The 14,765-nt window shown below is 44.0% G+C and overlaps 2 protein-coding genes and 1 long non-coding RNA gene across 3 annotated transcripts; 1 reads left to right on the forward strand and 2 right to left on the reverse strand.

Annotated features, from left to right (window-relative positions):
* Positions 1-337: 337 nt before the first annotated feature.
* On the reverse strand, positions 338-4,273 carry SNRPD3 (small nuclear ribonucleoprotein D3 polypeptide). Its single transcript, XM_055794612.1, has 4 exons — positions 4,142-4,273; positions 3,333-3,482; positions 2,387-2,579; positions 338-1,499 (listed from the first exon to the last, which is right to left on the reverse strand). Exons 2-4 carry the CDS (start codon positions 3,456-3,458, stop codon positions 1,438-1,440), a joined length of 381 nt encoding a protein of 126 aa, XP_055650587.1. The 5' UTR covers positions 3,459-3,482; positions 4,142-4,273; the 3' UTR covers positions 338-1,437.
* Positions 4,183-14,186, forward strand: GUCD1 (guanylyl cyclase domain containing 1). The gene is made up of 6 exons (XM_055794608.1): positions 4,183-4,708; positions 6,460-6,544; positions 8,037-8,202; positions 8,960-9,051; positions 10,704-10,945; positions 11,436-14,186. The coding sequence occupies exons 1-6, from the start codon at positions 4,183-4,185 to the stop codon at positions 11,525-11,527; spliced, it is 1,203 nt and encodes a 400-aa protein (XP_055650583.1). The 3' UTR covers positions 11,528-14,186.
* On the reverse strand, positions 5,401-6,566 carry LOC114011034 (uncharacterized). The gene is made up of 2 exons (XR_003552770.2): positions 6,439-6,566; positions 5,401-5,746 (listed from the first exon to the last, which is right to left on the reverse strand). It is a non-coding gene; the product is annotated as an uncharacterized LOC114011034 (long non-coding RNA).
* Positions 14,187-14,765: the final 579 nt, after the last annotated feature.

Here is a 14,765-nt window from a genome sequence, read left to right on the forward strand (position 1 = left end):
GTCCAGGTGACTGTCAATTTGAAGAATGACATGCTTCCACAAGCAAATGTTTAATGTCGTTCCTGAAGCCCCAAATTGCTCATTTTAAGTTGAAAATTCTGTTTTGAGGAAAGCATTACTGCTATATGAACATGACTCACGCCATGTTGAAGTAGGGCTTTGTGAAAACTGTCTTGTCTTTTGGACAAGTTCCTCAGTCTCCACTATAAAAAAAAAAAAAAAAAACACATTGTGGTGTCATCTTACGCTAAGTTCAAGCATACCTTAAACACATTTTAAGGAGGTTTCTAATTAAAATATTTAGCATCATTACAACCCAGAAGAACATGTAGCAGGGTTTTTCTAGTGACATGAGACCAAATAACAGCTTTATTTACAACTTAACAATTAATACATTAGTTCAACTTTCATGTCTGCACACAAGGGAGTCTTCACAGCATCAGAGCAGAAAAGCAAGGCCTAGCTATTTTGTACATGTACAGACCGATAAATTGATCGTTTGCAAGTATGTGATTAGGTACAGAAGCGTTACATTTAAACATTTCAACCATTTAAGTCAGTAAGAACAACCACACTATACCTTTAGCAAAATAAACTGAAGTTATCAATGCGTTTGGCTTCGTGCAGATCAGCTGATGATCTTTAGGACTGTGTATAGATGTTAAGACCAAAAGCTAAAGTTGATCCTAAGTTTTGTTCAAAAGATCAGCATTTGTATTGAAGTGTATGTAATGGCTAACCATGTGAAAGACTTTTCCCATACACCCGCACCTTTCAAAACTTTTCAACTTTATCCTTGAAAATGCCTATTGTATATTCCCTCTTCTTTCCCCACGCACAGGGAAAAACTACCATGAAAGTTAGAACAGAATTTTTCACTGCAAATATAGACTCAGGCTATCAAAGTTGTGTGTTCCTAAGGAAAAATTCTCCCCGTATCTAAAGAGAAAAATAAGAAACACAAGAATACAAGCTCAATGTACAGATCTGAAGATGGGCCTCTATCTAATGTAGGTCCATATAAAGCAAAAGAACACAGTGCTTTGCTTCTCAGGAAGCTGCATTTTCCATAAATGCAGCTGCTAGCATGCTTTAAAACACAGTACTAAAAATTCTACACGAAGAAAGCCTTCTAATTCTTTGGAGAATGAATGACAAAAGAACTACACAAGAAAAAGGAAACATGATCTTTAAATTCAATGCACTATACAAATACAAAGTAGTCAAATCCAGATATAAGTCCACCGTTTTCCAGAGAAAGCTGGTTTAAGTTTGATATCAACCTACAATGTATTTGCCCAAGAGGAGTCCTGTCATGTAAGAACAGACAAGTTTTTGTCAGAAATATTTATTAAACAAAGCTGATACCAATGCACATGTAGTCAAGTTAATACTCCCTAATAAAAAAAAAAAAAGGCATGTCTGTCAAGACCAAAATTATCTTCGCTTCTGGAAGATGTTGCCACGGCCCATACCACGGCCTCTTCCTCTTGCAGCCACTGAAGAAAGAAAACACCAGGGATGACATGAATTTGACATAACTGCATTTTTATCTCAACAACTGACAAGCAAACCACAAACAACACTCAAAGCCTCTGATTTAGAGGCAAGGAAACAAGGCTATCCTAGGAAGGTTCAGAAAGCGGTATGGCAGCAAAAGCTTTCTGTAAGAAGAACCAGAACTAACGGTTACACAGTCTTGCTACTTAGATCAGATGCAGTGAATATTCACATGCTTTGTGCTCCTTCTGAACTGACGCACAATTTGTATAGCCCAAGAGGTTTACAACCCCACACTCTTCCAAGGTTTTGCAACAGAATTCCATATGTTTCAACAGATGTTACTCCCCTGTGTAACCTTCCTGCATTTGCTAGAGTTAACCAAGGACTTTGTGGCCCATTATTACCCAATCTTGTTATAACTAGATTGTTCCCCTGGGAAAGGTACAAACAAGAGTGAACTAAATAGTGGCTAATAATTAGTTTCCCAGTAGTTTTAAGTACCATCTTAATACATCTGAATTTGTTCTTCTACAAAAGCTTAACAGCACCTGCATCCTTCCCTCACTACTCCAAACAGCCAGTGGCCACAACCACTGGAAGACAGAAGACAAAGATTATATAAAAGCCTCCATTTAACACAACTACTCACTATATCTAAATTACAGTAGCATCAATATTATATATTCAGGTAATTGGACAGTTTCTTGACTCCCACCATAAGATGAAATACACAGAAAACCAGTGTATGAGCCAGTAATCTTTCAGTTTCTTACAGCTTATGTGTCCTCAGCAACAGTTAAGTTTCCAGCTCTTCTACAGCAAAATGGAGGGGGACAACAGATGAACAGACACCACACAGACGATATAAATAAATTGTACCCACCTTGAGCTTTGAGAATAGCTGCTTTTCCTCGCCCAGCCCCAGAACCCTGGTTTTTGTTCTTCATGCTCTTTAGCATAGGAGCGTTCTTCAACATATCTGGTAAAATGAGAAACCGTATCTTGCTACCTCTGATGTACACCTGTTCCAGCTGTGCCACTCGTCCATCTCTGTATGTCACTGTAATGTTGGACATCTGGAAAGAAAGTAAAGATTAGTCAGGGCTCACAGAGGCCTCTAGCACAGTTCTGAATTCCTGTTTCTCTTGCTTACAGAATATACAGCCAGGATTCAAGTACCAAAGCAAACACTTCCCAAGCATAGTGTTTCCTCAACTGGAGTTGTAACACGAGGCATCCAGGACCACTTAAGCATACTCCTATGCCTGCCACTATTCAAGCAGGCCCAGGACTTTCTCTCCAGTTTTCAAGTTAGTTTTATTACCTTTGTTAGTTTTGCTTTCTCGTATTGGATCAGTTGTAATAAAGCTGTTCTAGTCCTAACTAGAAGGAAGCATTTTGATTTCAACAATAACTTGCCTAAAGTCCATCAAAATTAAGCCCTCTTGGGATAACTAAAATAGCATGCATAAAAAAAAGCTTCAAATTTTAAAACCAAGGTTTTTTCATTCTTATGCTCACTGACTTTAAATAAAGAACCCCAGCAGGAAAAATTGTTCACAGAACAGAATCTTAAGAATTCTGATACTATCATCAGGAATGCCCAATCTGACCCAAAAACTGGGAAGAATAAGCTCTGGTCTCTATGGAGCGCTCACTAATCCTGAATCCATTTCATTATGGTAAGACAGCGTATATGTAGCGGTAGTTTCCTTTATTCCAAGACTAAAAAGCAATAGTCTTTTAGTCAAGCTGCCAATAAGCTAGCTACCAGCCTTCCCAGGCACAGATCAGATAGCCTTCCCTCCATCCTTCTGAAGCAGGTATACCTGACAATTCATGTTGTCTTCAGCTTCAATAAGTTTGCCTCGGTAAACTTCTCCAGTATTGGTCTCACATGTCACAATATGGCCTTCAGCCTCATGCAGGACTTTAATTGGCACTCCAATTGACATGGTTGCAGTGCTGTGGCTCTACACCTGAGACAACAAAGAGAACAAAGGATGAGAAAATTGTAGACTAGGTTTTATCTACACAATCTATAATCTTTCCCAGTGTAAAGCACTGACTCTCTTGCCCAAGCACACCATATGCTTTGATAATACATTTTCTCTAGAAAAATGCCCGCGCGAAAAGGAGTCTTAAAAACCCAGCAAAAGTTAAGTCTTTTCCAGGTCTTTTCTGACCTAGGAAATTGTAAACACCAAACAGACCACGCATGCCACCAGGTGCGCCTCACACAGACGAGCCCCAGGCGCGCCCATAGCGGCATTGCCAGCCTGCCCGGCTCGCACACCGCAGAACCCAACGGGCTGCACCACGAGGGAGCCCAGCCACTCCACTGGCACACACCGCAGCCCCGGCCACCGGTCCTCCCTCAAGTAAAGGCCGTTCACCTCAGCGCTGCCCCGGGGGCAGGGCAGGGCCGGGCCGGGCCGGGCCCGGCCCGCCGCACCCCCCGAGGCCTGCGCAGGCGGCTTCACCCCCTCAGGCCCCGGTGCCCGCACCAGCCCACAGGCCCCAGGGGATGCGGGGCGGACCGGACGCTCCCCCGCAGGGCCCGGAGAAGGCGAAGCACGCTGCCACTCCCAGGGGCGCGCCGGGGCCCCGCGCTCGGGGCCGACCCCCCACCACTCACCGCCCGCCAGCCGCCGCAGCCCGGGCCCGCGCTCTCCCCTAATGGCCTCCTCCAGCTTCCCGCCGTGCACCGCGCGCCGGAACCGGAAGGCGGCTGTGGCAGCAGGACGGGCCCTGCCCTTCCCTTCCCGCCCCGGGCGCCTGGGGCCGCGCTGCCGCGGCACCACGGTTCCGCCGCAGTCCTGTCCCGCCGGCCGGGGACAACCCCGTCCCGCCGGCGGCACCGCCGCGCTCCCTGGGCAGGGCTGGCCACCGGCGCGCCCCGCGCTTCCCCGCCCGCCCCAGGCCGCACCCCAGCCCGCGGCCCCGCGGCCCCCGCCCGCCGCGTCATGCCCCTGCCCACCGCCACGCCCGGCCACCGCCCCACACACCGCGGCGCCAGCGCGGGGCAGGCGCCCCGGGGCCCGGCCACACGCAGCCCCCGCCCCCGGGGCCGGAAGAAGCCAGCGCCGCGCCGAGGGATGTCGGGCCGCCGCGGGCCGGCTCGGCGGGGCCGGCAGTGAGCGGGCGGCAGGCCCCGCCACCGCCATGAAGAGCCCCCGGGAGCCTGGGGAGCCGCCGCCGCCAGGTGAGTGCGCCCCGCCGCGGCAGCGGGGACGGCCCCGGCCGCCTCCCGCCGCCGTTCTCCTCGCGGGCGGCCGGCGGGGCAGAGGCGAGCCCTCCGCTGGGCGCTCCGGGGGGGGGAGCCGGGCACGGCCTGGGCAGCGGGCGGCTCTCACGGGCCCCCTGGGAGGTCCTGGGGCCTCCTCTGCGCTCCCGGGGCCGGGAAGGTGCCGGTTGCGCCGGCGGCAGCGCGGTGGCCCCCCGGCAGGCTGGCTGCACCGAGCTGGGGTTCAGTGTTACGTAGAGCCGCGGCACGGGCCGGCTTGTGCCTTACCGCGGGACAGCTGGCAGGCACCGCCGGAGAACTCTGCGTGTGTTGGGAAGCGGGATGGCTGGAAGCTGGACATCCAGGAAAATTAAAGTTACTCCCCTTGGAAGCCTTCCCGTAGAAAACATGTCCCTCTTCAGTTACTCTTGGGACCTGACAGAGACCCTGGGTATTGACAAAAAGGGAACAGGACCATAATGTGCCAAAAAAATGACTACAAGGTAATCTGAGATCCTTGTTTGAGGAGAATCTGGGAACTGGGTTTTCATTTTTGTTTTAGGACACTTAAGAGCACCTTCCTCTAACTAAAAAGACTGAATATAGCAATGGGTATGCCACTCTCCAAAGTCCTAGTTCAACAGTGGCACAACTATGAAAAAATATTTGGAAAGCATCCAGAATATCTATATTGGCTTACCCCTACAGTAGGCTATAGCTTTGTTAAAAATAATATAAGGTTACAAACATTATCTAAAAAGTTATATAAATAATGTTACATCAAAACTAGAGCAGTCCAAATGTCAAATGCGTTTCTAATCCCATCTTAATGTAGTTGACCTTGTGTGAACACAACTTTTCAAAGGTCCTTTCTAGATCAAAGGTGAGGTTATTGAGAAAAGCCCTTTCTAATTAACTTGCCTTGATGGACATTGAAGTAGCGGTAACAGGCACAACTCTTCAAGTCCTTTGAGTGGTTAGGGCGTTTCTGAAACTGAAACCACCGCATTGCTGACCCTATAAAAATAAAAACAGAGGCCAGCAGGATGAAATTACTTGTATGCTGGGACTTTTTGGTAGAGATTGTTCTTTTTCCCTCTCCCTTTGTTGAATTATTGAGGGAGTTAATACAACAGACCAACTGGTGCCGTTTGTGAGCTTTGTTAACCTAAAATTACTCACGTAAATTACAATTCCTGAGGAAAAAGACGTCTGTAGAAAAGGCTCAAATGTGTGGGGCTTGTAAGAGATCAATGCCTAGAGATCGTGGTTGTGTCCGTCTTCTCATGGTTTGGTCTAACTCCTTTTGTAGCATAGAAATACATTCAGGTACAAGAGAAAGGATGAATACCTGTGCCTTGCCTGTTGTTTTTTAGGAGGGGATACAGCTTCATAGTTAGGGGCTGGCAGTTATGTCACCCTGGCAAAAAGAATACAATGAAACTTCCAGAGGAATACGGAGTAGACCATAGAGCAGAGGATCCAGGTATGGAACAGTACAGGAGTAAGATATGAAACCAAATGCTTAACTGTACAGAAATAGCAAACCTACATTCCCCTAAGAAAGAAAAAAACACCTGCCAATCAGATAAAGTAAAAAAACGTTCCCAAGTTTCCGCAACTAGAGTGCTGAGGACAAGCTGACTTTTAATGCCGAGGTACGGCAAAAATGTTCCTGTGTGGATCGACATCTGTTGCGTTTTACTCACCATGGGGTGTTTTCACTACAGTTGACTGCATCCAGCTGAAAGTACCAGTCATTCAGCAGCTGTACCACTGGGACTGTGGGCTAGCCTGCTCCAGGATGGTGCTTCAGTAAGTGACTCTTCTGGTTTGAATAGGCGGGAGATCCTGTCCCATGGGGAGGGGTAGCAGGAGGCAATGTCCAGGGAGAAGAGGTGTTTTGAAGCAGCTGTGAGTTTAACTTAGCCTTATGAGAGCACTTATTCTCAGGAACCCTGGGAGAATTGCTGCTGCTTGGGCCTGGCACAGCTCTCCAGCAGGAACAAGGGAAAATATAAACCAAGATGAACTTCAGACCCTTTTGAATAATTGACTGGTTTGACAGAGGCAAAATACCTGATCAGCTGTAAGAACTTTGCAGGATGGCCCGTTTAAGCTGATAAAAAGCTATCCCTCTTTCCTGTGGTTACAATTCAGAACTGATACGTAGCGCAGCAATTCACCCGATTCCTCTCTGTGTTGTCAAGTCACGGGCAGGTATATCCCAGTTTATGAGTATGTACCACCTCTGTCCTGCTGAGCCCCCAGGCTGTGGGATGAGTGCTTTTGTTCCAGGAGTAGTTTCAACTTCAAACGATGCACTGTATTGCCCTTTGGGTTTTTTTGGTTTTGTTTTGGTTTTTCTTTTAACTAGTAGCTGTCCTGCTGAACTCCTCTTTCCTTCCACAGAGGAACATGAGCTTAGGTGCAGGAGAAATACCTATTTAGATGTCCACTTAGTAGATATGAAGCAGAAGATTTTCATTTCTCTCCATCCCTTCTGCCAAGACGTTAGTCCGTGTGCTGGTAATTTCCCATCTTGACTACTGTAACCTCTGCCTCTTTATTCCCTTTACCTCTTTGCCACTCCAGTCTGCCCAAAACTTGGCCTCCAAGATTAATCTTCTCACCCTGCTGATCTGACCTTGTTTGGCCTGCATCCTCAATTCCAGTCCTTTCCCCCCGCCCCCTCCATTTACTTCCATTTGTTTTCTGACTTCCTGAACTTTCTGTAACCACCTCTCTGCCCCCTTTGCCATCTGTCCCAAGCTTCCTCCTGACTTCATCTCCCCTTTATTGCCTTTTGCGCCATCAGTGCCCAAGACAAGCCTCCTTTGAATATTTACCAACTTCCTTTACATTTTCTCCTTCTGAAATCCATCTCTTGCGTGAAGCAAGTTTTAGTCTTTTAACACTTCTGTGTTTGCTCTAATATGCTTGTACATTTAGACTGTAAGCCCTTCAGGACAGAATTCTATACTTGCTCAGTATAGCTTGCCTGTTGTACAGCACCTGTACACTTCTAGCACTATAAAACAGTGAAGATACCCATACAGTTCCAATTTTAAAAAAAGTCAGCAATAAATCCAGTTAAATATGCCCTACTCCCTTCCCTTCCCTTCAATTTGTGGCTCCTTTGTGGGTTGGGGTTTTGTTTTGGGGTTTTTTTTTGTTGTTGTTATTTCTTAGCCAAGCCCATCATTTCAGTTTTAATGCCCTGTGATGTGGAGGCTTGGGCTACAGCATGCATTTTGCTTCCCCTAAGATCTCTGCTTCCCTTCCCCTGCCTTTCCTGATACCATAGGTACCTGAATCATTTGGACAACGATGAATTTCAGAAAGCCATCCAGGAACTCCAGTTAACAAAGAGTATCTGGACTATTGACCTGGCCTACCTAATGCGGCACTTCGGTGTTAAGCATAAATTTTGCACCCAGACGCTTGGAGTGGACAAGGGCTACAAAAATCAGGTTAGTATTCTTAGCTATTGGGAGGCAGCAGACAGTTTTAAAAGCCCTGCATGTCATGCTATAAAAGCCCTGCTGTGTTACTGACAGTTAGCCACAGTTCCTGTAAATAAGGTTTGCCTGTTGCCAAAACTGGCAGAAATCCGTTCCAAAGGTGAGGCTAGACACAATCCCACATATCTTACATATCTCTGATGCCATAATATGAATTTTTTAAAAAGTTTTCATGTAGTGCTGTTGAAAGGTTCCAGCCTATTTGACAGCCTCAGAGACTGAAGCCCTCTACCTACAGAACAGGTTCAGCCTGGGCAGCAGCAGTGCTAGCTTCCACGCTTTGCCCACCACTGTGCCTCAGCCCTGACCTGGAAGAACCACCTCTAGAGGTGAGAGGGGAACTCAGCCCCTGTGTCCAGTGAGAGCCTGGCCTCTTCATGACTGCCAACAAGGGGGCCCATGAGGGCCTGCGGTAGTGGTGGCGCTTCTAATGCAAGCTCCTGCGCAGTACAAACCAGACAGGCTTCTTTCATGGAGGCAGCTGAATAGCCACCGGATAGAAATTACAGCAGTAACTGACAGGAGTGAATTTAAACTTATAAATGAGAGCTGGCACTCTTATCCTGTTACCAGTGAACTAAGGGAGAGATCTCTTATCCCATAGTCAGATCTCCAAGTTACGCAGGCCCTTGCTAGCAAGGATGGTAAATGGTGGATTACCTAAGGTAAACATCATTCCAGTTCGTAACTTCTGTTATCTCCACAGTCCTTTTACAGGAAGCACTTTGACACAGAAGAGAATCGAGTGAATCAGCTCTTTGCACAAGCCAAAGCCTGCAAGGTGTTGGTGGAGAAGTGGTAAGCATATTGTTTTCTTTCCTTTCTCTTTGGAGATTCTGTGGGCCCCATGCTTTTCTTGGACTCACCAAGCTAAACTGGTGAAAGAGACTGAAATCAAGCCCTGAGCCTTTTTTGTGAATTACAGTCTTTCTACTGTATTTGTGTCAAAAAAAAAAAAAATGGACGTCAAGAGTTAATAATGAAATTCGAGGAAAAATAATCACGACACAGAATAAGTGATTTGACAATGCTGACAGGAGTCGACTTACGTTTTGAATTTGATTTTCCATTAAAATTAGCCAGTAGGGCGTGCCTACAGCACTCTTAATTGGCCATTGTTGGAATTAAGGAGAGTGCTACATGGGCACACAACCCATTGTTCCCAAACCTATGCAAACATTATAGCTCTCTGTTCCTAGACAGACATGCAAAGAAAAAGCTACCATACAAGCTACCATACAAGTAAATATACCATACAAGGGGAGCATGAAATAAGGAACCTCCATGAAAGAACCACAACCCCAGGAGAAGGGGGAAAACTGCAGAATTGTTTCACAACTGACAGTGATATTACACAATGGGAAATAACAAAGCATCCATGTTCAGCTTGAGTTGCATCCCTTTTGTAGTGAAGCTGGATTTGGATCTCTGTTGTCAAAGTGGGGTAAATGATTAGGAGTAAGGAATGAAACTAGGGTACCAGGCAGCCACAACAGCATTTGAATGCTGCAATGCAGCTTTCATTTAGCAGAATCATTAAGTGTCCTTCTTAACGTACAGGGAGTCCCTATGGCACCATCTGTTTAACTAGAGCTGTGACAGGACAGAAGGGACAGTCAGTCCATCTTGCTTTAGCAGTCTTAAAATTGTGGCCTTGATCAAGGCAGGGACAGAGGGCGTTATCTACCCGTGCAGTACTGAGGCTGGGGCATCAAAGAGGAGAAGCAACGCTGCAAAAGATTAAAAAGCACCTGAGGTGCACACAGCCAGGACATCTGGAATGTATCCAAGGGATGAGTTTCTAATGCATATGGAATACACCATCTGCCTCAGTAAAGGACAGCTTTTAACAGATGAGATTATAGGTTATGTTTGGTTAATCTTATTCTCTGTAGGAGGTACTACAGAAATAAAGCCTCAAGAGCATCAGGTAGTCCAAAACTGCAACTGGGAGAAACGTACTCCTGTGTGACAGAAGCAAATTTGGTTAGTGATTATACAATCTTTAACCATTCAGTCAATAAAGATTTGGTACTTCAGAGATAAGCTTTTCTAAGAGCAGGGGTTTTCTAAGAACACTTCACTTCTGATTTTCCCACAACAGAAGTATCTCAAGTTACTGAGTGAGTTGCCAGCTCCTTTAATACTATTCTCCGGGGCATCTAATACATTCCAAGGTTAGTTATATTACTGCAGAATCTAGAGATGTTGCTCTGCACTTTCAGCAGCAGCAATGAAATCAAAAGGCCTTGAATGACAGAGGTTTTGTCAGGCTTTGTCTGTAGCAAAACTTGCGGGGTTTAACAGCAAAAAGCTGTACCCGTGGTATAAAAATAACTATGCCAGCTGCACGTCATAAGTACTGTCCCACATCACACACTTCATTGTGTACCAGTCTCTTTCCCAAACTTGTTAATAAGCATGTCTGGGTTTCGGGGGGTTTTTTGCAGCACAGTAACTGTTCAAGACATCCAAAACCATCTGTCCCAAGGTCACATAGCCATCGTCCTAGTGAATGCAGTCCTGCTGTTGTGTGATCTTTGCTCAAGTCCTGTCAAATACTGCTGCTTCCTTCCCATTGGACAGAAGTGCTTCTGCAGGAATCCCGATTATCAGGGCCATTTCATTGTGTTATGTGGCTACAACAAAGCCTCAGGGAGTATTTACTACAACAACCCTGCCTATGCTGACCGTGAGTAGCCTGGTTCCTTTTGGGTGGATTCTCAGCCACTGCATTACTAACATGTCTGTAACAGAGCCACAGCTGGACTTCCCCTAATAGTGTGCATGTATTTCTAGCATCACTAACCAATTTGTCAGAAGGGGTTTTGCCACGTTAATTAAATCAGTGCTGCATTTTTTGCTGTGATTTACTGGAGGCATCAAGATAGTCATTCTAGCAAACTTGCTTGGCTTTCACATGGGTTAGCGTGAGATGCTGAATTGTTCCTGTGTGGAGAGTATAACAGGATGGCAAATTTGGTACCTATTTACAGCATTACTTCCGTGAGCACTGCCTTTGACATGAAGAGATCTACCTGAGTAAAGCTGTAACCCTAAGCTGACAGGTCCAGTCCATATACTACTTACTTTTCTTTGTAGAGGCTGCTAGACCCAGTATAAGAGCTTTCCACAGGCAAAATCTTCTGAATTTTTACTAACAGTTTGTTCCTCTTTAACAGGAACATGCTGCACCAGCATTAGTAACTTTGAGGAAGCCAGGACAAGTTATGGCACTGATGAAGATATTCTTTTCATCTACGCAGACAGCTGACATCCACACCTGATACTTCTGGTCCTTTCCTGTGCAGTCTGCATGGCAGCTGGCTGCTTGTCTCAGGACTCCCCCTGCAGAGACCTTGCTCCTGAAATGCAGTGGGATCTTAAACAAGGGAGGCTTTATAGACATTGATAGGACTATATTGCAGTGCTGTCTTTACCTTTTTTTTCCTGATGATGTATCTGATTTTGCAATGTATGTCTTAGTTTTTTGGGTTTTATTTTCCCCTCATTTTCAACGTTGCACATTTGACAGCAGTTTTAAAATACAGGCCCAGAGTCTGTTCACTTTGAGCTTATTTTCAAATTAAACACATGAAAAAAAAGCACTTAGTAACACATGCATAGGTTTAGGTAAACAAAACCAGGGAGAAAAAAATACAGTAAATACCTGTTTCTCTCTTTCTGTCAAAGCATCAAGGGCTGATCTTCATCCTAAATCTAGGGATTAGAGGTTCAGCAGGGTATCATGGAAGGAAAATAATACTAACCTAAACCACTTTTAAATAACAAAAAATGCCTTGCTGGCTCATCAGTATTGTCTGCATTGTAGGATGAAATACATTTACTCAAGGAAACTTCCCTTGTACCAAATTCACCTTACACAGATTTAGCATTTATGCCACTGCACTGAATTTTGAATTGCAGTTATTGGTATTGTTCCCCTCTACTACAAGCTTGACTTCTTTTGGCTAAATCCCCTAGGATGACTGCTCAGAGCTCTGCATTGCCCCAGAAGTTTTAAGTGACTATACTTTATTTGTACCTGGAAGTCTTTTATTGCTCTTTGCAAAAAACCTCTGAACATCATGCCACCCACATGTGCCATTTCCTGCAGAATTCATTCTAAATATAAATTTTAAACTTACTAAGCAAGTACAGAAAATGATCGTCCACCCTCATGGTATACATTCTGTATGTAAACTGTGAATATCTGACAGCATATACTGGATTGCAACTAAAATGCTGAATCATAATTTGAGCCAAATTTTCCTATGGGTATTAGTTCAGTGACCTTCCTTCTAAGAAGAGCTGAAATCAATTGAGAGGGAATACAAGTAAAAAGACAGGAACTCAGCTTTTCTAGCTCTTCTACCATAGCTGTATTTGGATTAAGTTGGAGTTACTGTATTCAGACATTATCAAGTGAAATTGTTAGCAGCTTATTCATCATCCTTTCATGTATTACCTGGGTTTAATCACTTTGCTGATGAGTACTGCAAAGTGTAAGAAATAGCCACCCAGTTCAGATTCATCCATCGCAGCTTCCTACAAGTCTTCATCTCCAGTCCTGCCTATGCTGAAGTGGGTAGAAACATTAATATTGATGTAAAGCTAGCAAAATTCTAGTTTGCTCCTAAGACTGAGATCCCACACCTTTGGCATGGTTTTAGGAAAAGAACTGTTCAAGTTCTGGAACTGCATGGAATAACAGTAAAAGGACATTGTTATTTAGTGGTGGAAATAATAAATAGGAATCTACTTTCAGCTTGGTAAAAAATTTTTCTAAGGGAAAACTTACCAGCTGTTGACTTACAGAAAAGTGTCTGGAAGTGGAATCAAGAGCGCTACTTTGTACAAAGGCTAAAAATGGTAACAGACATTTAAAATGGAATAGCCTTTAAAAAGTTCTGAACAAAAAGTATGTGACAAGACATTTTCACTGAATCAAAATTTCCTTATCAGTGGTGAAGGTGGAATACATTCTGGTACTTACACTTGCAAAATGAGTAAAAATTGGGATGTGGTTTGTGAGCAGTGGAACCAGTACATTAGTGCCACCAGCAGAATCCCAGAAAAAAAAATACAAAACATATTGCAGGTAGTGCCTTCCAACTCCTCCAAAGTAAATCACCAGAAGGCTACTGATCTGATAATTTTTATGTCCAAGTCCAAATTCATGATGTTTGATTTAGAGAGATTGTATTAGCTATGTTACTAATTAACAGGTATGTAAACTACAGGTTGATGGAGTACTTCATTAACCCATGCATTTTCAGGTAGGTAGTTTTTCAACACCATTAAACTTCACGGGATTTATTTTAGAGCAGGCCTAGCTAGCTAAATAAAACCAGTTCTTACAGAAGGCTTGTAATTGATATTTAGCCTCTTACTATCTCAGTTATGGGAATGCAAATCTTCAGCTTTTACATAAAACATGAACTTAAGGGCATGCTAAGTGTTCTGAAGTGCAGAGATAGATGTAACAATATTGACTGTTAAATGTTTGGTACGCAGTGTTTAACAACTTGAACAAAACTGAAAGATAAAAAACAAAGCTGTTTAAGCCAATACAGACAACGGGAGAGCTCCACCATCTCACCAGGATCTCTTATAGCTGCCAAATGGAAGATAGCTGTGAGAGATGAAAGGAAGAAGCAAAAGCCAAGTGAAAAGACTTGAGTATTTATATGACATAAATTCAGATTAAAAAGCTTACTGCAGAACATCTGCATTTTCTGAAACTTTGTTTCCCATTACAAGATTGTCTATCAAAATACTTATAAAAATGTTTTGTCACTGTTTCCTTCATGATGTCAATAGCAAAGGAAGGGGTATTTTACATGCAGGGATTTTATACATAAATATATTTTTATTTGTAATTAAGCCATTCTCAATAAAGTTTTAAAGTCACAGATAACCCTGTAACATAACGTAGCAAGTGCATTTATTAACTAGATTATTAAAAATGTTGGAAAAATCTTTAGAGGATGTGTTACATACTCCACTGAAAATGGCACCACTGAAATTGTAATTTGGAAAAAAAATTAAAAATAGTTCAAATATTTATTTCAGCTATAAATTCATAGTTGGTAGGCTGTAAATTGTATTCATTCTGCACTTACTGAACACCTGCATCATACAAATGCATCTGCATCACCTGATGCACTGCATCACCTGAATCATACAAAACAAAATTTCAATATAAACTAATAGCTGAGAATAGCAAATGTATTGTTATCCATATTCAACCGCTGTTTTGTATAATCCACAAACACTGAGTATCCCACCCAGAATGCAGCTGCAGGGAAGTAGTTTTTAGTACACATCTGTATCCCTAAGAACATCTCATGGCTTTCTGTGTGCAACCATCTGTCTGCAGCACTACTTCTGTACCTTGAGGGAGGCCCATCAAAGATACTGGTCCAACTGTGGTTGTAATAGATAGTGTAAAGGGAAACAGACCCAAAGTGGTCTTGCTTTAAAGTACCCATAGATTTTCGGCTAGGATG

Source organism: Falco peregrinus, chromosome 2, assembly GCF_023634155.1.
Source record: "Falco peregrinus isolate bFalPer1 chromosome 2, bFalPer1.pri, whole genome shotgun sequence".
NCBI classification, from domain to species: Eukaryota; Metazoa; Chordata; class Aves; order Falconiformes; family Falconidae; genus Falco; species Falco peregrinus.